Source organism: Gobio gobio (assembly GCF_949357685.1).
Source record: "Gobio gobio genome assembly, chromosome: 16".
NCBI lineage: Eukaryota > Metazoa > Chordata > Actinopteri > Cypriniformes > Gobionidae > Gobio > Gobio gobio.
The window spans coordinates 11,128,355-11,152,525 of NC_137109.1; the positions used below are offsets into that span (position 1 = coordinate 11,128,355).

General features: G+C 38.5%; 1 protein-coding gene across 1 annotated transcript in view; it reads right to left on the minus strand.

Moving 5' to 3' along the window:
• spock1 (SPARC (osteonectin), cwcv and kazal like domains proteoglycan 1) overlaps positions 1–24,171 on the minus strand; it is a 338,493-nt gene that overhangs the window by 54,197 nt on the left and 260,125 nt on the right. Inside the window, exons 5-6 of the mRNA XM_079839582.1 lie at positions 10,652–10,766; positions 927–1,059 (exon numbers count right to left, since the gene is read on the minus strand). Coding sequence (XP_079695708.1) covers positions 927–1,019 — 93 coding nt within the window. The 5' untranslated portion in view covers positions 1,020–1,059; positions 10,652–10,766. The remainder of the gene's footprint in view (positions 1–926; positions 1,060–10,651; positions 10,767–24,171) is intronic.

Consider the following 24,171-nt stretch of genomic DNA (forward strand, 5'->3'; position numbering starts at 1 on the left):
GCAGTGCGGTCACAGACGGGAGGCACAGGTTGGGCTGGAGGTTCAGGTTTTTCTCTCTGTTCTTGAGCTGGAGGGGAGATTGCGCAGGACTCAAGAATCCAATATCAACAGCGGACACAGTTCATCCACCTAACCATCCATCACCAAACACTGCATCATTTACGCCAGGAGAGAGAGAGCTGTGCGCTGATATTGGAATTTAAAGGTGACTCTTTCCTCATTGGGACACAATGATCCTGTGTCTGATAGTGTTCAGGTTAAATTCCTGTGATCAGATTGCACTCGTACCTCACCTGGGGCTGGATTCACAAAACATTCGTAAGCATAAAATTATTCTTAACTGCTACCTTGTAAAACCAGCATATGCAGGTTAGGTATGTTTTGAAGCATGACAGCTGGTTTAAGCTGGTCAAGTGCTGGTCCTAAGCTTGTCCTAAGAAAGTAGCTGAAGCTCAGGACCAGTTTATAACCAGCTCAATCCAGCTGTCATGCTTCAAAACAGACCTAACCAGAATATGCTGTTTTTTTCAACAGGGTATTTTCTTATTTTCTATCTTAAAGAGACCATGGAATCAAAATGGACATTTTTTCTTGTAGAAGCCACTCCAATATACACGTCACAGTAGGGAAGAAAAGACTATCACAACTTCTGTTTCATGACAACTTTAAATATATTTAAGAATATTTTGTATTCCAAATTTTTTTTCTTAAAGTCGGCATGAAACAGAATAAGATATTCTTTGAAAAATATTTGAGAACTTAGGGAGATTTTGGTGAATCCAGCCCAGAACCTCAACACACACTTTACATTTCATCAAACAAATGAGTCACAATTAACAGTGCACAAGTTATTCTTATTGCCGAGTCTTTTTTCGTTCAGCTCAATTAACCTCATTTAATCACCATTCACGTGATGAATATCTCACCTTTGAGGAGTATGTGTGTCCATCCGAGCCGCACACTGAGTTGGAGTGAACTACAGGACATGGCCTACATTTCCCATGATTCATAGCTCCCATCCAACGCTTATGAGGAAGATTTCCTTTCCTGGGTTTGACGCTTTAGAAAAGAAGAGAGAGAATGAGTGGGAAGTGTCACAAATAAAGGGATAAATTTGTTTATTTTGATATCAGAACACAGATTTAATCCACAGAAGAGTTTCCGGTAGAAAAAAATGTGTTATTTAGAACCTGATTTGGATTCCTACAGTATGACTATATAATTTATAATGTATGCCATGGAAATTAAATTATATACAGAATAACACATTTTGTGATTTAATACATGGTCAAATTAAACATTTATCTACAGTTAACTGTAATAAACTGACACAATGCAATTACACAATGTAATATTTATAGGCCTACTTTAAACTGTATGAACTGTGTATGAATGTATATATAATATATATATATATATATATATATATATATATATATATATATATATATATATATATATATATATATATATATATATATACATATTAGTGCTGTCAAATCGATTAATCTAATACAAAATAAAAGATATATGTACATAATATATGTATGTACTGTGTATAATTATATATATATATATATATATATATATATATATATATATATATATATATATATATATATATATATATATATATATATATATATATATATATATATATATATATATATATATATATATACACACACACACACTCAACCAAGTATATATTTGCATGTGTATACTGTATATATATTTATATTATATATAAATGTAAATATAACATATTTTCCTTAATATATACATGCATGTGTGTGTATTTATATATACATAATAATTATACACATACACACACATTTACATCTTTTATTTTGGATTTGATTAATCGCGATTAATGGATTTGACAGCACTAATATACATATATACAAATACATACATCCACAGTTCATACAGTTTAAAGTAGTTCTATAAATAATATACATAATTAATAAATACAGTTTGAAAAAGAAATATTTAAAAACATTTCAAATATTTATTATTTGTTTTCTAATAAATTAAATCCTTTTTAAGGGTCTCATTGTATCCCTCTATTAAATGTGTCCATGTATTTATCCTTAGATTTTGTATTGTGCTACTAAATACTTCAAAATTAGGTGCACATGTGCACCTTGGGAAAAAAGTAAGCGTTAAACCCTGATTAGGTGCTAAGTTAGCTCTGATTATCTGCAATCCAACAGCCCAAACCAGATTTAACAGACATTACAAAAAGCTAGCGGTCGAATCCGAGAGGAATAGGATTTTATGAGGAGATCAAATCTTACACAGCACTGGCTGATCAGATATCACACGCTTTTCATAATATCACAACATGACAAAAGACATCTATAATGTCACTCCTGTTCACAGTCAAAATGTCAATATCTCATAGAAAGCGTGAAGTCTGATCATCTGAAGGAGATAAACAAACATGATCACTGTCACAGATCACAGATGACAGAAGCACTTTAACAGATGAGCGGGTGTGTTTGTTTGTGGTTCCCTTTTACACTACAATTTGGATTTTAAAAGAAGTCTCTTTTAAAAAAATATGCACAAATATTAATATTGTGGAATAAGCATTACAATCTAAAATTACTGTTATAATATATTGTAAAATGTAATTTATTCCTTTGATCAAAGCTGAATTTACTTCAGTGTCACATGATCCTTAAGAAATCATTCTGATATGATGATTTGCTGCTCAAGAAACATTTCAAATCAAATCAAATCAAATCATCTTTTATTGTCAGACCACCAAAACAAGTGTAGTGGTGGGAGAAAGTCTTTGCACTTTACAAGGCATGATATGTTAATAAAATATACAAAACACAATAAATATACACATAATACAGGATTTATACAGTATACACACACAGTATATAAACACATTATACAAATATACAGTACGAAGTAGAGTATACACATAGTCCAATGGCCTGTGGGAAGAAACTGTCTCTTAACCGGCTGGAGTCACTGATGATCCTCCGGGCTTTCCTCATACACCACCTGGTGTGGATGTTCTGGAGGGAGGGAAGCTCTCCTCCAACAATGTGACGGGCTGTCCGGACCACCCTCTGCAGAGCATTGCGGTTGAGGGTGGTGCTGTTCCCAAAGCAGGCAGTGCTGCAGCCAGTCAGGACGCTCTCCACGGTGCAGGTGAGCATGAGCTGATCTCATGAGAATACATGTGTATTTTTACGTAAAGTGTAGTTTTCATACACAATGAAACATATAATATCGATGTATTGACAGCACTAAAACAAAAATTATTTGCGTGCATACGGAGAAAAAAAAGGTTTCAAAATTGTACCTTCAGGGGTACAACAGCTTGCCACTAGGGCAGTACCCTTCAAAGGACATATTTGTACCTTCTTTTTTTTTTACAATGAAAAGGTTCATATTCGTACCTTAAGGTACGGATTTGTACTCTAAGGTACTAATTTGCACCTTTTAGGAGTAAAAAAGGTACAAAGATGTCCTTTTAGGGGAACTGCCCTAGTGGCAAGCTGTTACACCCCTAAAGGTACTATTTTGACACCTTTTTTCTCTGTGTGTATGAACAACTTTACCGATGTACATATTTGTACATATTCCTATTTATGAATATTAAAATCGTGGCATTAATGTTTTGACTATTGTATTCAGTTGTCATATTAATGACTTGTTTTCAGTCGCATTTATTACAGTTTACTCATCATTTCACTCTGTTCGTGACTTCTGCTGCAAACTCGTTTTGGAGGATTACATAATGAATTTGAAAATGGAAAATGCGAGCCTTCAGGAAGTGAACATTTTCATGGATTAATAACTTAAATTCTGCTCTGTACCTCATATTATTCATACTATTATATACCGCCAGAGAGGACTGTGACTGCAACACATCATCATTTGAATGACTTTTTGAATGAACATTTTCGCAATAAATAAATATTATTGTGATCACATTGTCTGTCACGTTTTTCTTCATAACTGCACTAAAAAAAAAAATCTTGATTTAACACCATTATATCAAATGTAATTGCTTCATGTTATATTGACTTAAAACCATTACTCTTTGACATAACTTGATGTTTTCATTTTTAAATAGCATGTTTCAATCAAGTAACCCACATTGTAAAACATTTTTAAAAATTTTTAAAAACTACAACTAAAAAAATTAGATGTGATCAGTCACTAGAGATTCTTCAATTGGAGACCTGAAGTTTTTTTACAGTGCAATCAAACAGGACTTCCACTTCCCATCATGCTGTGCAAAGGGGCTGAATTCGGAGAGGAAAGAGACTTTTCAATGTTCTGTTATGTTGGTATTTAAAAATGTGTGTTATGTTAGTGCTTTTGGAGGTTACCATTGTGGTGAAGTGTAGAGCATGTGCTTGGGGTGAGGACCTGCTAATAACAATTAAAGTTGTTTTAATAATAAAAAAACAACTACTTTGTAACAAAACCATCTTCTGGCTAGCCAATAAGATTTTGTAAAAGGTTTTCTTGTTAGATAACATTTGTAAATTTGTAATTAAACTGGATTACTTGTTTTTGTTTGATATTCATTTTAGAATAATTGAACTTAATAGTTTTGGACAAAATTAATAATGTTAACCTGATTCAACTAAATGGCATTGAATTAACCTTATGTAAAAAAAACGTAAGTTTACTGAAATAAAAAATGCTAATTAAAATCAACATAACCCAGTTACGTGGAACCTATTGACATAAAAAAGTTAAGTAAATCCAACGTATAATTTGTTTTTTGAGTGTGTAGGTAGTTTTAAAAAATGATTATGGGTAGGTTTAGAGGTAGGAGTAGGATTAGCAGCTCAAAATAATATTGCTCGTTCCTGTTTGATTAAACCCATCTATTATTAGATAGATTAGATAGATTCCCTCCTGCACCCAGCGACTGTAACGATATCTTTATGATATTAAAGATTTATATATATGTAATGTTTTGTAGCTGCTTAATAATGCCATGATTAAATGTTGCAGATACGTCCACATAGTATCAATCCAAACGTATGAAAAGTATGCTTTGAAAGTTGCCATCTCAGGAAGAAGAGGCGTTGCTGTGCCTTCTTCATAACTGCCTCTGTGTGCACCGACAATGTGAGGTCCTTGGTGTTGTGAACCTGAGGAGAAGAATCTGAGGAGGCTGACCCTCTTAACTGGAGTGCCGTTGATGGTGTGGGGGGTGTGCAGTCCTGTCTCCTGAAGTCCACCACTAGCTCTTTGGTCTTTTTGATATCGAGGGAGAGGTTGTTCTCCTGGCACCAATGAGTCGGGGAGTTCACCTCCTCCTTGTAGGCCGTCTCATCATCGCCAGTGATCAATCCTGCTACAGTCGCATCATCAGCGAATTTGACAATGGCATTAGAGCTGTTTGTGGCCATGCAGTCCCTGCAGAGCTCCAGTGTTGCGGGTCAGTGTGGAGGAGGTCTTGTTACCCATTCTGACTACTTGGCGTCTGTCTGACAGGAATTCCAGGATCCAGCTGCAAAGAGAGCTGTTCAGGTCCAAAGCCCGGAGTTTGCTGTTAAGCTTGGAGGGCACTATGGTGTTGAATGCTGAACTGTAGTCCACAAAAAGCATTCTCATATACTGTATGCGTTTATAATGTAATTGTGTGTAATGTAAAGGCTATGGCATCATCAGTACACAGTAAAAAAAATTCAGGTCTCCAATTTTCTAGTGACCGATCACTAGAAATTCATTGAATTTCTGTGAATTGATGCAATTTAATTCACAGAAATTCAATTTGGCCAACTAAAAAATTTAGATGTGATCGGTCACTAGAAAATGTTCAATTGGAAACCTGATTTTTTTTTTTTTTACAGTGTAGAGCGGTTGCCACGGTATGCAAACTGAAAAGATGTTTGCAAACTGAAAAGATGTTTGCAAACTGAAAAGATGTCTGCAAATAAAAGATGTAGTTTCTGATCATCTACTAATAATGGGAGTTCGAGCAACAGGGGGCCAGTCATTTACGCAAGTGATTTTAGTTTGCTTGGGTACAGGCATGATGAAGGACATTTTGAATCATATGGGCACCACAGATAGGGAGAGGGAGAGATTGAATATGTCCATAAAAACATCCACTAACTGGTGTATGCATTCTTTGAGTATGCGACTCAGAATGCCGTCTGGACCCACGGCTTTGCGGGTGGCAGTGGTGTTTTTCTTCCTTTTAAGAAATTCATTTCTGATAATTAGCAGTGTTGAAAACAGTTGCGCTGCTTGTAAAAACCGTGATATATATACACTATATTGCCAAAAGTATTGGGACACCCCTCCAAATCATTGAGTTCAGGTGTTCCAATCACTTCCATGGCCACAGGTGTATAAAATCCAGCACCTAGGCATACAGACGCTTCTACAAACATTTGTGAAAGAATGGGTCGCTCTAAGGAGCTCAGTGAACTCAAGCGTGGGACCGTGATAGGTTGCCACCTGTGCAATAAGTCCATTCATGAAATTTCCTCACCTCTAAATATCCCACGGTCAACTGTTAGTGGTACTATAACAAAGTGAAAGCAATTGGGAAAAACAGCAACTCAGCCACGAAGTGGTAGGCCACGTAAAATCACAGAGTGGGGTCAGCGCATGCTGAGGGTCACAGTGCGCAGAAGTTGCCAACTTTCTGCCGAGTCAATAGCTACAGATCTCTAAACTTCATCTGGCCTTCAGATTAGCTCAAGAACAGTGCGTAGAGAGCTTCATGGAATGGGTTTCCATGGCCGAGCAGCTCATCCAAGCCTTACATCACCAAGTGCAATGCAAAGCGTGGGATGCAGTGGGGTAAAGCACGCCACCACTGGACTCTAGAGCAGTGGAGACGTGTTCTCTGGAGTGACCAATCACGCTTCTCTGTCTGGCAATCCGATGGGCGAGTCTGGGTTTGGCGGTTGCCAGGAGAACGGGACTTGCCTGATTGCATTGTGCCAAGTGTAAAGTTTGTTGTGGGGTTGTTTTTCAGGGGTTGGGCTTGGCCCCTTAGTTTCAGTGAAACTGGACAATTTCATGCTCCTAACTTTGTGGGAACAGTTTGGGGATGGCCCCTTCCTGTTCCAACATGACTGTGCACAAAGCAATGTCCATTCATAAAGACATGAATGAGCAAGTTTGGTGTGGAGGAACTTGACTAAACACGTTTAGGATGAATTGGAGTGGAGATTGGGAGCCAGGCCTTCTCGTCCAACATCAGTGTCTGACCTCACAAATGCGCTTCTAGAAGAATGGTAAAAAATTCCCATAAACACACTCCTAAACTTTGTGGAAAGCCTTCCCAGAAGAGTTGAAGCTGTTATAGATGCAAAAAGTCTGTCAACTCCATATTAAACCCTACAGATTAAGAATGGGATGTCATTAAAGTTCATGTGCATGTTAAGGCAGGCGTCCCACAACTTTTGGCAATATAGTGTATATTTTTAGGATTCTTTGATGAATAGAAAGAACAGCATTTAAAAAAAAAATATATAGAAATCTTTGTAACATGTCTTTACTGTCCTTGCTGAATAAAAGTATTAAGTCTTTCTTTTGTATTTTTATATTTTATTTATTATATATAAAGGATAAGCAGAGTTGTCTCATATCACCTTGAAGGGGTTGGCTGCCTGTACATTTCCTCACTTATTACAAGACTACTTACCAACCAAATAAGCAGACATTAAATATTGATTTGGGGTTAAATGATTTTATAACATGAGGAGAAAGAGAGCGTGGATTGATACGATTTAAAACTAGCACAGCTATTTAGGAAATCATATAAAGGAGACAATGGTAAATTTAGCGGCTACAGTGTAGCATCATTATACAAAAATATTGGCCAGCCGAAAGCTGCGGGTGACCAATCACAGTTGTGTACTCCAGAGAGCCGTGTAATAAGATGAACTCTCTCCCAGTCCTTCTGAACCCATCTGCTAAATTCACCAACATTATTGACTGAGCATGAGGAGAATCGTTTTCTGGTCAGTATGAAGTGCTGGTCTAAAGTGCTTTTAAAGTCTACGTGCTGATCTGCTGGATAAATCAGCGAGATACAGTATATTGAAGGATATGACAGCACATGATTGTGCATTACATTATGACTCTAATTTAAATTCCATTGCATTATTTTGAAGTATATTAACAAAGGTGGAAATTACACTGCTGTGTTGGATCTGTTCTCAAATCACTCTTAAAAGTTAGAAATACAGTATATTCATACAACCAGCATGAGTCTATTCTTCTTAATTACACTTTAATTATAAGATTGAAATATTGGCAGTAATGGTTCAAACTCATGTTATGCATAATGCTACAGGCACTTATGTTACTATTGAGAGACTACACTCTAAAAAAAAAAAAGGTTCTATATGGCACCAAAAATGGTTATTGGCTCGTAATCATAGGGGAACCTTTTTAAGTGCTATATAGCACCAATTTTGGTGCTTCAGTGGTTCTTCAGAGGTTCTTCACTGGTTCTTTGACTAAGGTGCTATATAGCACCGCTAACTAAGGTGCTATACAGCATTGCTACCATATACAGAACATGTTAAGATATGGTGCTATTTAGCACCAACAGTGGTTCCTCTATGATTACGACGAAGAACCATTTTTGGTGCCATATAGAACCTTTTTTTATAAGAGTGTATTATAGTTTGTACTAATATTTTGAAATATTTTTTTTATTTTCCGTTTTCAATTTAGTATGTTTTTTGTCTTTTTTTATTATTCTTTAAATATGTATATATAGTTTTTAATTTTATTTCAGTTTTAGTTTGTTATTTTATCCAGTTATGAAAACAAGAAATGTTGACTTAGCAACTAGCTGAAATAAAACAGGTTTAAGTTTTTTGGTAACACTTTACAATAAGGTCTCATTTGTTAACATTAGTTAATGTATTAACTTACATTTATTACTGTATTTATTCATCTTTGTTAATGTTAGTTAATAAAAATGCAGTCGTTCTTTGTTCATGTTAGTTCACAGTGCATTAACTAATGTTAACAAATAGAATAATGTATTAGTAAATGAATAAATTAACTAACTAACTAATATTAATAAATATTGTTCATTCCTAGTTCTTGTTGACTAAAGTAGTAAACTAATGTTAAAAAATGAAACCTTATTGTAAAGTGTTACCAAGTTTTGTATATTCTTTTTTAGTTAATAGTTATTTTATTTCAAATAACAATTTTGTAAAAATGGTTATAGCTTTAGTAACTCTGGTTAGGATGCTGCTTATGTAGAAAGCACACTAGATTTTAGAACAGAGCCGAGGCCTGTATGAAAACTGCAGTGTTTTATTATTTGATAATGCTTTAACACTACTAATATCAGCTCCTTTTAACACTGCACCATATGTAGATCCATTTGACTTTTAGTAAAACTGTGAAAAAAGTGTGCAGATTCCATGTGGGTCTACTTATGATTTATTAACATGTGTTATTTTGTTGTGCATAATCTATCAGTGCTCTTCATGCATTATGTACTACAGTGTTTTAAGGTGTAAATTAATGATCGGAAGCGCCAGCTACACCTCATGTGCTGGTCATTAATGATAGATTGACCAATGCAGCGATAATTCCTAAGGAAAGCATTATCACACGCTTGCAGTGCGCTTGGCTTTCTAATCGGATCAGCATGTTGTTATTTCTCTGGGAGATGTGATATTTGCCGCGCCAGCATGCCTTTTGTGTTTGCATATGTAAGAGGGTGTTAGTAATTTAGCTTCGTAAACTCTTGGATCTGCTCTAATGGCCATTACACAATTAGTATTTGTTTGACCAAACATAAAGAGGGCGGAGTTAAAAGCCCGGAATAACATTCCCTCAACGTTCCGCTGTCACTATGACGACAGACACAGATGGAGTGTTAATGTGACCCTGGAGAAGCGGAGTGTAAATACCTCAGAGGCCGATTAAACACAAGGACACATGCTCATTTATCGAGCGCTTGGAAATTATTTGTAATCATGGTAATGGAATAATAGGTCAAGAATTAGGCTACTAGAGGCCCAGAAAACCAGCCAATCAGAAACACTTTGAGCTTCCAGGGGTTCAGGGGTTGACTAGTTAGTTTGTGCTGGTGAAAGATGCATCAACTACACCAAACAACTGTCCAGCAGTGCCATTGCACAGGGGTTTTCAAACTAGGGTCCAGGGAAACATTTTTGAGAAAAAGTGTAAAAAAAAAAAAAAAAAACTGGTAACACTTTACAATAAGGTTCCATTTGTTAACATTAGTTAAATACATTAGTTACCATGAACTAACAACTCTAAAGCATTTATTAATCTTAGTTATTGTTAATTTCAACATTTCCTAATACATTATTAAAATCAAAAGTTGTATCTTGTAGATTAATAAATATTGTAACAAATGTATTGCTCGTTGTTAGTTAATGTTAGTCAGTGCATTAACTAATGTTAACTAATGGGATCTTATTGTAAAGTGATCATATTTGGGGGTCAGTAGCATCTAAAATATTTAAAAACCGTTGCTCTAGCAACCACCCATAACTGCTGCCAAACTCCACAATCTAAATAACCTTCAAACTAATCAAATTTTGTCTTGACAAATGTTTATTTTCTAGTTGGTTAAAGCATATGTATTATTCTTCCTTTCTTCATCTCAGCACCCACACTTGACTGCGTGTCTTACCTGTGCTGTGCTGGTTTGTGATTGGTGCAAATGGCCGTCTGGAAGTCGTGGCTCACACACACTTTGTGAGGAGGGCAGTGAACCTTCAGACAGGGGTCTTTAGTGCTGTCCAGCCCTGAAAGACAGAGAAAGACTTCATTTAATATGATAAACTCAATCTTTCTGGGTTAAAAACCAGCCTTCAGCTCATCTGATCTCCGATCTGTGTTTATGTCTCTCTCAAACATACACACACACACACACACGCACACGCGCACACACACACACACACACACACACACACACACACACACACACACACACACACACACACACACACACACACACACACACACACACACACACACACACACACACACACACACACACACACACACACACACACACACACACACACACACACACACACACACACACACACACACACACACACACACACACACTCTCATCTTTTATATTCATGTTCTTTTGTTTTCGGGTTTTCCTCTCCAAGAAAGAAAAACAGAAGAGATTCAGTCAGATGGCATGAAAGGAAGCGAGAGAATCTGATGGAGGAGAGGAGAGCTTTACTCTGGCAAACACACAGGAGAAACAATGCAGCAGCCTTCTGGCAAATGTTTTATCATCTCACACACACACACACACACACTCACTCACTGCACTGACTTTGAGCAATAGCTCAGTGTAAACACTTCCTGACAAATGGAGGAAGAGGAGAAACACTGCCTTGCGCTCTGCCATCTTTTCCTCTTTCGCACAGGTAATGTAGTTCTTCCAGCAGGAAGTAGGAGGATGAGGAGAAATAGTGCGTGTGCAGAGATCATTACAGCACTCATGAGACATTCATCTCTGTCAGGAAACATTAAATACACACGTTTCCGCAGCCATCTATTACAGTGCAAATTCAATTTTAACTATCAGACATACAGAAGTAACATCAACATATAGCGCAGTGTGTGTGTCTGTGTGTGTGTGTGTGAGAGACTGAATCACACAGGTAGGTTTAACGGAGGTCAAACACTCCATCACTCCCTCTGACCTTCACATGTCTGTGTGTGTGTTCATCAGGGAAGTTTGATGCCAACCTGCTGTTCGTCTGGAGCGCAGCCATGCCAACTGGCCGTCAATACAGCACACTCACACACAGTTGATTTACAGCTCTTATCGCTCCTGCTAACGGAATAAATACTTCACATTTAAAAGGATAGTTTACTCAGTTTCTTCTCCCTCATGTTGTTAAACCAGTGTGACGTTCTTTCTTCACAAAAGATGTTACAATGATACAGCGAAACAATGATATAACAAGGCAATTAAACAATGATATAGCAAAAAAATAAATAATTATCGAAATGTATCGAAATGACAAAACCATAATATGCTGACACAATGATACAATGAAATACAAAACAACAGAACACTGATGCAACATTAATAGCCCCTTTCACACATACAGACAAAAAAAGGACCTTTTCAAAAATACTGGTAAATTGGTTCTGGCAATTTACCAGTAAAGGAAGTTATTACCGGTAATTTACAGAATGAATATTACCGGTATATTCACGCATGGAATCAGAACGCACTGACGCAAGAAGTCTGCTTTGGGTTAATCATAAGTTCTTATGGAGATGCATGATTACTCCGCGCTCGAGACCCAGCATTTTTTCCATTCATCAGTGCTTCGGCTCTGCAGTTGGATACTATTACGCGAGTGCCGTGTTTTTAAGAGCAAACACACGTTCTGTATGATCATCCTATATGCCTGTCACTGAGACGTCAAATATATGTTGTCTAATCGAACAGATAGTGAAACTAAAGCACTTCTCCAGTGCTTGACATCACAGAATTTACTGGTATTTTGCTGCTGATGTGTGAACGGTCTGGTCTCTTTGTGTATTTACGAGAAAAGTCATTCTGTTAATTTTACGGTAATTTACCGGTATTGCTGTGTGAAAGGGGCTATTGATACAAAAGAACACAGAAATAACAAAACAATACAATGAATCAATGTAATGATACAATGAAATAATGAAGCAACAGAACACTGATGCAACAAAGTGCTACAATGAAACAATGATACAATACAATGCAACAACCAAAATGCTACGATTAAACAATGGACCATAATTATCCACCCGTAACCAGACTAGTAGAGCAGTCTGAATAAAAAAAGTCACATGATGTAACCACGAATGAGCTGACCGAATCTGGAATGAATTGGCCAAATCTCATTCAGATTGTAAGGGGTGGTTTAAACCTTTTCTTATCCATTTGACAGGGAAAACCAAAACTGGAAAGTTCAGCGGTTTTACTGCTTGATTAATATAAGCAGCATGGCACAGAGCTTTGTGTGCTCATCGTCTCCTAATTAGGACCCGAAATAGATTCTACTTTTTTTAAATAAAGAAAAGAAGTGATGGTTAGTATGTGCAAACAGCAGGAACATCTGTATATTCGTGCAGTTTGCGCGTGTCAAAATATCAGTTCCAATTTGAAGCTTGTGACATAAACATGCACATCAAATTGATTTCATGTTAACACTATGTTCAGATTCATCAATCAGAATGATTTCATTGAAACAAAATGTGTCCATGGAAACAGCTAATAACAAAAGCAACAAAACAATGAAACGATACAATAAAAAAATTTAATAATACAACATAACAATGATACAATGATAAAACAAAATGATACAGTAGTACAATGAAAGCAGACAGTGACCAGGGGGTGCAGTCAAGATAAAAAAAACAACAACATAAAAGCATCATAACATCCATCCACATGACCCATGCTCTTTATTCCAGGTCTTTTGAATAACAGACCAATATTTAACATATTATTCACTGAAAATGGGGGTCAAGACAAAAAGGCCTGTTAGAACCAACAATGTTTGACAACAATTACGTCCAACCTTGTTCCGATGCCATATTTGAATATGCAAATGAGATGTGAGAGCTGCAGATGAGGGAAAGATTTACAGTGATTAATGACTTAAAGTTCAGTCTGTTCCTCACAGAAAGAATCATGACTCCAGAATAATGTGCACACAGTAAAGTCATATCAACTACTTTCATGGTGCTTTTCGGAGTCACTTTCTCTGCATGGAAAAGAACAATCAAGACATTCTTCTGCTCCACAAATCCACACGCTTAATTCTTACACACTTCTGTTTGATCCGTAATACCTACTTTCATTTAGTCAATCTTCCTCTCTGCCTTCCTCGCTCAGTGTTTAGTGGGGGAGTGTGTGTGTGTTTGTGTATATTTTCCAAAAACTATTGCGAAATGACGGCGTTTCCATTAAACCAATGTTATGCGACTAAACCTATTTTTTTCTGAAGTCATTCCAAAAATCATGGCAATGGATGGTAGTGGGTTTAAGTATATATCGCAGCAACTGCACTATCCATTGTATTTTCAATTCACTATTTCAATTTGCGCAATTTGAAGGGTAATGGAAAGCAGCTATTGATGGAGTTTAGGCCTCTCTCAACCCAGTGACGGATGGAATGATTTGATATTTTTCTGCATATGGGATTCAGCCGGTGAGGGCGAGAGAGATGGAAGGAAACAAGAGATGAGGCGCTGGGAGCGTGTCGGAGGGTAAGTGAGGACACGCTTTAGCAGCAGACACACACACACACACACAGAGATTGCGTGATGTCTTTCATAGCATACAGTGATGGAATTCTGTCTGAAGGACACTTTGCTTTTTTGTTCTAGTTTTTGCATAACCGAGTGTGTGCGTGTGCAGCAGCAGGTTTAATGAGGTGAATCTCACAGAAACCTCTCCTGGTCGAATTAGACCTTGTTCAAAATAAAAGAAGTAACAAAATATATATGCATAAAGAAATCGAAGGGACCAATTATATATTTTTGGACATGATTACTGTAATGCAATACATTTGAGGGTTTTGTTATATACACGGATCAGGCGTAACATTATGACAGGTGAAGTGAATAACACTGATTATCTCTTCATCACGGCACCTGTTAGTGGGTGGGATATATTAGGCAGCAAGTGAACATTTTGTCCTCAAAGTTGATGTGTTAGAAGCAGGAAAAAGGGCAAGTGGAAGGATTTGAGCGAGTTTGACAAAGGCCAAATTGTGATGGCTAGACGACTGGGTCAGAGCATCTCCAAAACTGCAGCTCTTGTGGGGTGTTCCCGATCTGCATTGGTCAATCTCTATCAAAAGTGCTCCAAGGAAGGAACAGTGGTGAACCGGCGACAGGGTCATGGGCGGCCAAGGCTCATTGATGCACGTGGAGAGCGAAGGCTGGCCCGTGTGGTCCTATAAAACAGACGAGCTACTGTAGCTCAAATTGCTGAAGAAGTTAATGCTGGTTCTGATTGAAAGGAGCCAGAATACACAGTGCATCACAGTTTGTTGACTATGGGGCTGCACATCAGTCAGGGAGCCCATGCTGACTCCACCGCCGAAAGCGCCAACAGTGGGCACATGAGCATCAGAACTGGACCACGGAGCAATGGAAGAAGCTGGCCTGGTCTGATGAATCACGTTTTCTTTTACATCACGGGGATGGCGGATTAGGAAGGTGGTCATAATGTTATTCCTGATCGGTGTGTGTATTGTTACAACCCTGAGTGTTCTCTTTACCCATTGGTGGCAGACTGTGGGAGTTTCTGAGTCACTCCCCCATGTTAATTGATCATTTGTGGAATAGAGTATTTAAGTGCTCTAGGTTTTCACTTGGGTTAGCACTCTCTGTGGGATAGTTTCTCACGGGAGCGGCTCTTCACATCTCATTGATTTTCTTTCTTATTTTCTTAGCTTTAATATTTTGTTTATTTCTTTGTTTCTTTATTTTTTCCTAGACTTATGTTTGTTATTTGTGGTTATTGTTATATTTGTTAAAGGAAACTCTACTCCCTTTTCCCACCCCATATCAGATCGGAAAGGCATTTATTTTCAATAAAAATGAAGAAAATATTAGAAAAGTGGAAATAAAGTGTCTAACGTGTTTAATAATAAGTGTTTATTGGGTAGGTAAACAGACATGCTGAATTAGAGATGATAAAAGTGAGTGGGTCCAATATCATTGATCGTAAAAAGTGGGTGGGTCTTGTCCCATCCACATACAATGGTTCCGACGCCCATGGAAGGATACCACTTGGCCAGTGGGAAAGAATGAGAATAACTCTTCTCTGAAAACTTTATCTGAACAGTATTTTATACGATTTTGATTTATTTATTCTAAATCAAGACAAGGTTAGTGAATGATTGTAGCAATGTAATGTGATGGCACAAATGGCATTTATAATCATATTTTCTTAATGTCTTGTATCGTTAAACATGGCATCGCGTGGACGGAACTATTCATATGTAAATGATATGCAGATGACGTTATGCATAGTAAAACTAGGCGTTGTGTGCTCCATTTATGGTTATTTCAGGGAGGAGACGGGGTGGAGATGCACGTACGCACAATCTTCCGCTGACTGGGTTTTATAAAGGGAATTTTGCACAGGTTCTGGCCTCTTACACTGTGATCTGACCTGTGATAGATATGCCTGACTCAGTTATATTCAGGTTCAGAGAAAACACAGTATTTAAACTGCTATCAAATCACCCAAAATGTGGTCAGAAATCTCTGAAGCCATTTCTCTGTCAGTGTTGCTGTAGTTACTGCGCTTAGCATTTGCAGAGCATTGCATGTAAACAGAATAAATGACACAAAACAGCATAAAAAAGAGCATTGATCTAGTGAGGTGAGCGGACATATAAGGTGAGTAAATGTACAGATACACACGTACAGCATACTGATGCATTTCTCTTGTTACTAGTCTACACTGTATTCTTTCATTTTGTTCAGTCGTTTTTCTATTACAACGGAAAACCATTCATATTCAGAGACGAACTCCAAACACCCTCACTGCAGGATACGAACGTGTGTGTCGAAGAGGGAATGAAAATAAGAAAGTGTGATAGATCCCGACTGATAAATGTGAGATGAGAGCGAGAGAGAGGGAGGATGGGGGATATTTACCTCTTCACACTTTTCAATTCCAGGCCTGAATGAACAAATTCAGCTCCTGTTTAACCAAGCAGTCAATTCTAATCGACAAACAGCGCACGATGTACACACTTCGGCCATGTTTGCAATGAAATACTGCATATTATATACTGTATACTGAGCACTGTTTATTAAACATAGCATGTGCAACTATGCATTGCAATAATGATATCCATTTCAAATAGCAGTTCATACACTGCATATTTTATTCAGTAGGTGGCAGCTAATCGTCCCCAAATAATTTTGTATTTGTAACCCACCATTATTCTGCATTTTTAATCCAAAATTTGTCTAAAAATAGTCTAAATTTTGGTATACACATCAAGCGAGTGAAGTACGACATACACTATATTGCCAAACGTATTGGGACACCCCTCCAAATAATTGAATTCAGGTGTTCCAATCACTTCCATGGCCACAGGTGTATAAAATCCAGCACCTAGGCATGCAGACGCTTCTACAAACATTTGTGAAAGAATGAGTCGCTCTCAGGAGCTCAGTGAACTCAAGCGTGGTGCTGTGATAGGTTGCCACCTGTGCAATAAGTCCATTCGTGAAATTTCCTCACTACTAAATATCCCACGGTCAACTGTTAGTGGTATTATAACAAAGTGGAAGCAATTGGGAACAACAGCAACTCAGCCACGAAGTGGTAGGCCACGTAAAATCACAGAGCGGGGTCAGCGCATGCTGAGGTGCACAGTGCGCAGAAGTGGACAACTTTCTGCCGAGTCAATAGATACAGACCTCCAAACTTCATGTGGCCTTCAGATTAGCTCAAGAACAGTGCGTAGAGAGCTTCATGGAATGGGTTTCCATGGCCGAGCAGCTCATCCAAGCCTTACATCACCAAGTGCAATGCAAAGCGTGGGATGCAGTGGGGTAAAGCACGCCGCCACTGGACTCTAGAGCAGTGGAGACGTATTCTCTGGAGTGACCAATCACGCTTCTCTGTCTGGCAATTCAATGGATGAGTCTGGGTTTGGCGGTTGTTACGAGTTTGGTGTGGAGGAACTTGACTGGCCTGCACCTCAACCCAATAGAACACCTTTGGGATGAATTAGAGCTGACTCTGTGGGCCAGGCCTTCTCATCCAACATCAGTGCCTGACCTCACAAATGCGCTTCTAGAAGAATGGTCAAAAATTCCCATAAACACACTCCTAAACCTGGTGGAAAGACTTCCCAGAAGAGTTGAAGCTGTTATAGATGCAAAGGGTGGGCCAACTCCATATTAAACCCTACGGATTAAGAATAGGATGTCATTAAAGTTCATGTGCATGTAAAGTCAGGCAACCCAAGCTTTTTGGCAATATAGTGTGTTTACAAATATGTGATTGATATTGTTAATATTTTATTGCTCGACTTGACCAAAATGGATGAACTTTACACAGTTATTGAACTGATTCTGTAATTATCCTGTTTGTTACTGTGAAGCTGCTATGAAACATTCTGTATTGTATAAAGGTGACTGGACTCGATGTTGCATTGTGGGATGAAGTTTATCAACACGATGTGCACCATGTTGCATACTGCACTGCAATCAATAGCAGGCTAAAGTATTTCATGCATACATTAAATTAGCATACTGTGCAAAGTACTGCATATTTAGAAATAGCACTAATAGCAGGCAATTTCCTTCCTCTTTGCTTGTCTACGACCGACTGTCCACATTCATCTCCGTCTGGTGTGCTTTATTACAGGACTGAGAGAGTGATGAAGAATTCATTTCGCTGAAAAATAAAACCCGTCCACGTTGGTTTATTCGACGGGTGATTCCTCCTCCATCATATGTCTCTCGTGACATCGCTATGGAAACCCGCGGCCCCTCAGGGCCATGAGTTTTATCATTTTTATGGGCTGAATTAAAAGAGAGAGAGAGAGAGAAATATGCTCATAAACAGCCATGATTTGATAGCCAGTAAATTAATCCTATAAAAGTGCAACACTGGTTCCATATATATCGTCTTACAGCTGCCTGGGTGTGTGTGCTTACACACTCTAAACTGTAAGAACTTGTCCTGTAGTATTGTCCTATGATACTTTAACATTATAGTTCTTTCCTTCATTTCTTCAAGAAACAATGATGATGGATCTTTGACAATCTAACATTGCTTGAGTAAAAAACAGCGTGATCATATCGCCCTTCCTTTTCTGTTTTCTGTTCAAGAAACAAACTCATACAGGGTGGAAAAAGCGCTGACAGATTTTCCTGTTTGGCTGAACTATTGCTTTAACCCGAATGCAGGCGTTTAAAATCATCTAATCTCAGCCCGCATTGATTCTCTCTGTGTAAACTGCAGTTGCAATTGCTCTCTATCAAGTTTGACCTTTAAACCTTAGTATCACAGCAACAGTAGACCTCATCTTTTCAGATGTGACCTCAAACGCTTTCATACACCTCACAAACCGACCTTTAACCCTTCGTGTGCCACGGATCCCTGTGAATGTGGGCGTCTCATCTGCTGCGTCGATCAATAACTGTACAACACAAGGGCTTTGTTCAGAATTAAATACTATCTTACTGCAAATGGTGCCTATTTACACTGCATACTGCCTACTAATATTAGGCATTTTTCCACATTGCATGTTGTATCATCTTGGAAATAAACTGAATTTGAATAGAATATCATATGACTCTTACTTACGCATTATCTTATTATCTTTTTATCTTTTTATGGCAGAAATGGTAAGAATAGTATGCTACTTCAAATTCAGCGATCATAATTTTTCTCTGGCTCCAGAGTCATTAGTCACATGGCATTTACGGTTCAGTTGATTGGCTCAAAAGCAACATGTGCCTCCAACTGATGAAAAATTTGCATACTGTGAACAATATACAATGTAAACCTTGCAGAAATTGTAAAAGTGGTACACCATCTCATTAACCTGTGTGTCATCTTCAGTGTTACTTTAGAATAATTTAGATAGATTATAGTGTTTAATAATATTTTGAATTAGTTTAAATTTTTGGTTAATTTGAGTAATTTTGTTGTGTTTTTGTCATTTTTATAATTTTTTTTATGGTTTTTATTATATTTAGTTTGTTATTTTAGTACATCAAGTTCTAAAAAAACTGCATAAAAATTAGAAATGCTGTCTTGGCAACTAAATGAAATAAAACGAGTTCAAGGTTTGTTTATAAATGTATTTTTATTTCAAGAAAATATATATTTTCAATGGGTTATAGTTTTAGTTAAATATAATAACCCTGGTCCTCTTTACAACAGTCTGGATGATAAATCTCACTTCCATAATCACATCAACAGAGTCATCGTAAAATGAGCACTTCCTCTTTCTGCCTCTATTTAAAATACTGCAATTAGCGCTAAATGTTGAATGAGTCTAAATTAGATGATCTGGATGCAGCATTCATACCTGTGATTATCCAATCAGGACGAGTCTGTGCTGCCTAATAGCCAATCAGCACGCAGACGAATTCTAAATGTCACCAGATAAACTAAAAACATTTAGATGAATGAGACCTTTGTTTTCTGCGCACACACACACACACACGCACGCACACACACACACATACACACACACACACACACACACACACACACGTCTGGTTTACTATCTTTGTGGGGACTCTCCATAGACGTAATGATTATTTATGTGTATATTAATATGTATATTCTCTCCCCTTACACTAATCGAACCCCTAAACCTACCCGTCACACAAAACTACAGGCATTTTTACATTTCCAAAAAAACTAATTCTGTGTGATTTCTAAGCTTGTTTCCTCAGTGGGACCTCAATTTAGGTCCCCACAATGACACAAGTCCCCACAAGTCAGTGTGCATTCAGTTTGATGTCCCACCGGGATATAAACACACACACACACACACACACACACACACACACACACACACACACACACACACACACACACACACACACACACACACACACACACACACACACACACACACACACACACACACACACACACACACACACACACACACACACACACACACACACACACACACACACACACACGCACACGCACACACAAATAATCTGCTTAATTAACATGCTGTGATCCTGTTTCCATAGAGAGAATGTAAATATCTAACCTTGACAGAGCCTAAAACACACACACGTCCCGTCAATGTCCTCTACATTAGGGCACCTGCCTACCAAATGCCATCTGTGCCATCTGCACACTTTGGCATCAAGTGTCAATCAACTCATTCAAAGGGACACTAGGGAGAGCGCGCGCAATGTTTTCCGTCAGTATGAAATCAAAATTAACTCTATATACTTTCTTAGTGCTTGTTACTGGCCTTATTGTGAATGATTCATCAGTGTGTGTTTTTCTAAAGAAAAAAAAAATCAGCAATGATGGTGAATACATGAGGAGAGTTTGAAGATATGGGCATGTGCATGTGTATATACAATGTGTAATTAGTTTGGGCTTCTGTTACGAGGGAATAAACGCATTGCTAAAGTTCACAATGTGAGGTCAACTCAAACACTGAGTGTTAATAATGTACGACCCGACTGGAGCAAAATGCATCTAGAGACACTGAATTACACAACACAATTTCAACAGCAACCAAAACACTGTTATGAGTGTGTGTGTGTGTGTGTGTGTGTGTGTGTGTGTGTGTGTGTGTGTGTGTACAGGTATATGTGGTTTATGAGGACGTGTACAATGACATGGGTATTACAACATAAACGTCTCGATTACTAAACGTAACCTCGGTTCCCTGAGAGAAGGGAACGTGTATTGCATAAATTAGCTTACGCTATGGGAAAAACTCATTTTCTCGAGAATATTAAAGCCAAAATTATCCTTATAATTGTATATGTGTAAAATGCAGTGCAGCTGCATGAACCTATGGCGAGGCGGCTGAGACGGGCGAACCAATCAGGTCGCTTCACACCCTAGCGCGTCAGAGCCTGCCAAAATGGGCGTGGCCTTGGCTATAAAAGCCCCCCCTTACGCAATAGGATTCAGGTTAAATTGACTGAAGCGATCGCCTGATCTAAGCACAATAGCACGGCGGGACCCTCTTATGTATGGGAGGAAAGCTTTTAGCGACAGATCGACTGCTCTCATCTCTAGACAGCTGCCTCTCCGAGCTTGACCAAAGGCCGGAGATGGGCCAGCCTTCGTACAGGGCACCCCAACCTTGGTTGGATGCACCTGTCGAGATCACTTTCCACTTCGAGACCTTGCCCATACTCACGCCAGACTGGTACCAGTCGGCTGCTTTCCAAGGAGCCAGGGCTTTGATCCATGGTTCATTTTAACGCGTAAGTGGCCCGACCGCCACGCGCGAGCAGGGATGGGGGGTTTTAACCAGTTTGAGTACTGCTGATGCTGAGGCCACGGACTAAATCAGACTAAATTCCCAAATTATTTTGTACATTTAATATCGACATTAATGATATCTGCAAATCCATTATGTTGGTTCTGTTCTGTTTACCCTTAGGGGGGTTATTGCTGCTCTCCCAGCTCTTATCCATGCTAGGCTGCATGGATGCGCAGGGAGTTCTTGCCCAGAACAGAACCATAACACCGATCCAAACTGTATGCTAATAGTCAATCAATCATCTTTGACGATAGTGGTGCCGACAGAACTCACTCTGCACACTAAAATACCACTGCTCTCACAGCCTTTCTATACACGTCTGTCTGTCAATGATCTTAAGCCACTCCCTCTGACCTCAGACCACTCCCTCAAAACCACAAGCCCCTCCCACATCACCGAACTCAAGTTGAACAGTCGTGAGTTGAGCAGAATTTAGCTCAGCTGACGGTCTCCTTCAGTAAAGGGTCATACTGCAGTCAGCCATGTGTGACACTGAGGTCAGACGTGTCCATATGGAGATGACAGACGTGTCTCACTATGTGTGTGTGTGTGTGTGTGTGTGCGTGTGTGTGTGTGTGTGTGTGTGTGTTCACTACAACCTTATCACACACAAAGCTCTTCAAGAACAGATTCAGAAGAGAAAAGTCAAGACAAGAGAAAACGGGGAGAATCACCACAGTCAGCTGAGCTAAATGTGCAGATTATAAAGCATAGTGAGTTATGATTGGATGATATGAAGAGAGAGAGAGAGAGAGAGAGAGAGAGAGAAAGAGAGAGAGAGAGAAGATCAGGGTGTGTTTGTGTGTCTAATGAGGTTATATGTAGGAAGAATCATCTATCAAAGCACAGCAGGAGCTGTCTACACACACACACACACACGCACACGCACACACATATACAGTATACAGGGAGTGCAGAATTATTAGGCACGTTGATTTTCTGATCATATTTTTTTTCCAGGCACATTTGACCAATTCCAAACCACAGTAATCCTAATAACTACTATTGATTTAGTATTTAATAATGTATAAGTAATATATAATTGTTCATGAAGGCTGGAAATGAAAATCACCTTATATTCAGGTGTGCAGAATTATTAGGCATGTTTTCTTTTACAGATAAATTGAGCCAAAAAAGAGATTTAACTCAGACTGAAAAGTCAAAAAGTATTAAATGCCCATGAGAAGGATGCAATACTAATGCAATACTAGACATTGCAGTTAAGGCATGACCATTGGACAGTGAAATGCTCGTTGGGTCAGCAGGGTCAGACAAAAACATGTGGCGGAGAAGAGACACCTGTTAACCGCAAAATAATTAAGAATTAAGGTGAAGAATTAAGGGTGAAACCATCAGGAACCCTTTAGTCTCCAGCGCCACCATTTTCCAGAGCTGCAACCTACCTGGAGTCTCCAGAAGTGCAAGGTGTCAGGATCTCAGAGACTTCAGTTAGGTAAAGAATCCTAAAAAATGACCCCCACTAGATAAGAATCACAAGCTGAAGTGTTGTAAAATACATGAATCCTGCTTTTTTTTTAGGCTTTATAGGTTTTATAGGTTGAGAGTGACTCTTGAAGGAGCAGCACCACATCCTCTAGTACCACTGTTTGAAGAATTCATCTTCCAGAATCTGGCAGTACGTTTTGGGAGTTCATTTTAGTCCATGCTGAAGTCCGTTTTGCAGAGATGGACTAAAAATGAACTCCCAAAACGTACTGCCAGATTCTGGAAGATGAATTCTTCAAACAGTGGTACTAGAGGATGTGGTGCTGGTCCTTCAAGAGTCACTCTCAACCTATCTGTCCATAAAGCCTATAAAAAAACCTTCTTCATGTATTTTACAACACTTCAGCTTGTGATTCTTATCTAGTGGGGGTCATTTTTTAGGATTCTTTACCTAACTGAAGTCTCTGAGATCCTGACACCTTGCACTTCTGGAGACTCCAGGTAGGTTGCAGCTCTGGAAAATGGTGGCGCTGGAGACTAAAGGGTTCCTGATGGTTTCACCCTTAATTCTTCACCTTAATTCTTAATTCTTTTGCAGTTAACAGGTGTCTTTTCTTCAACACATGTTTTTGTCAGATCCTGCTGACCCAACGAGCATTTCACTGTCCAATGGTCATGCCTTAACTGCAATGTCTAGTATTGCATTAGTATT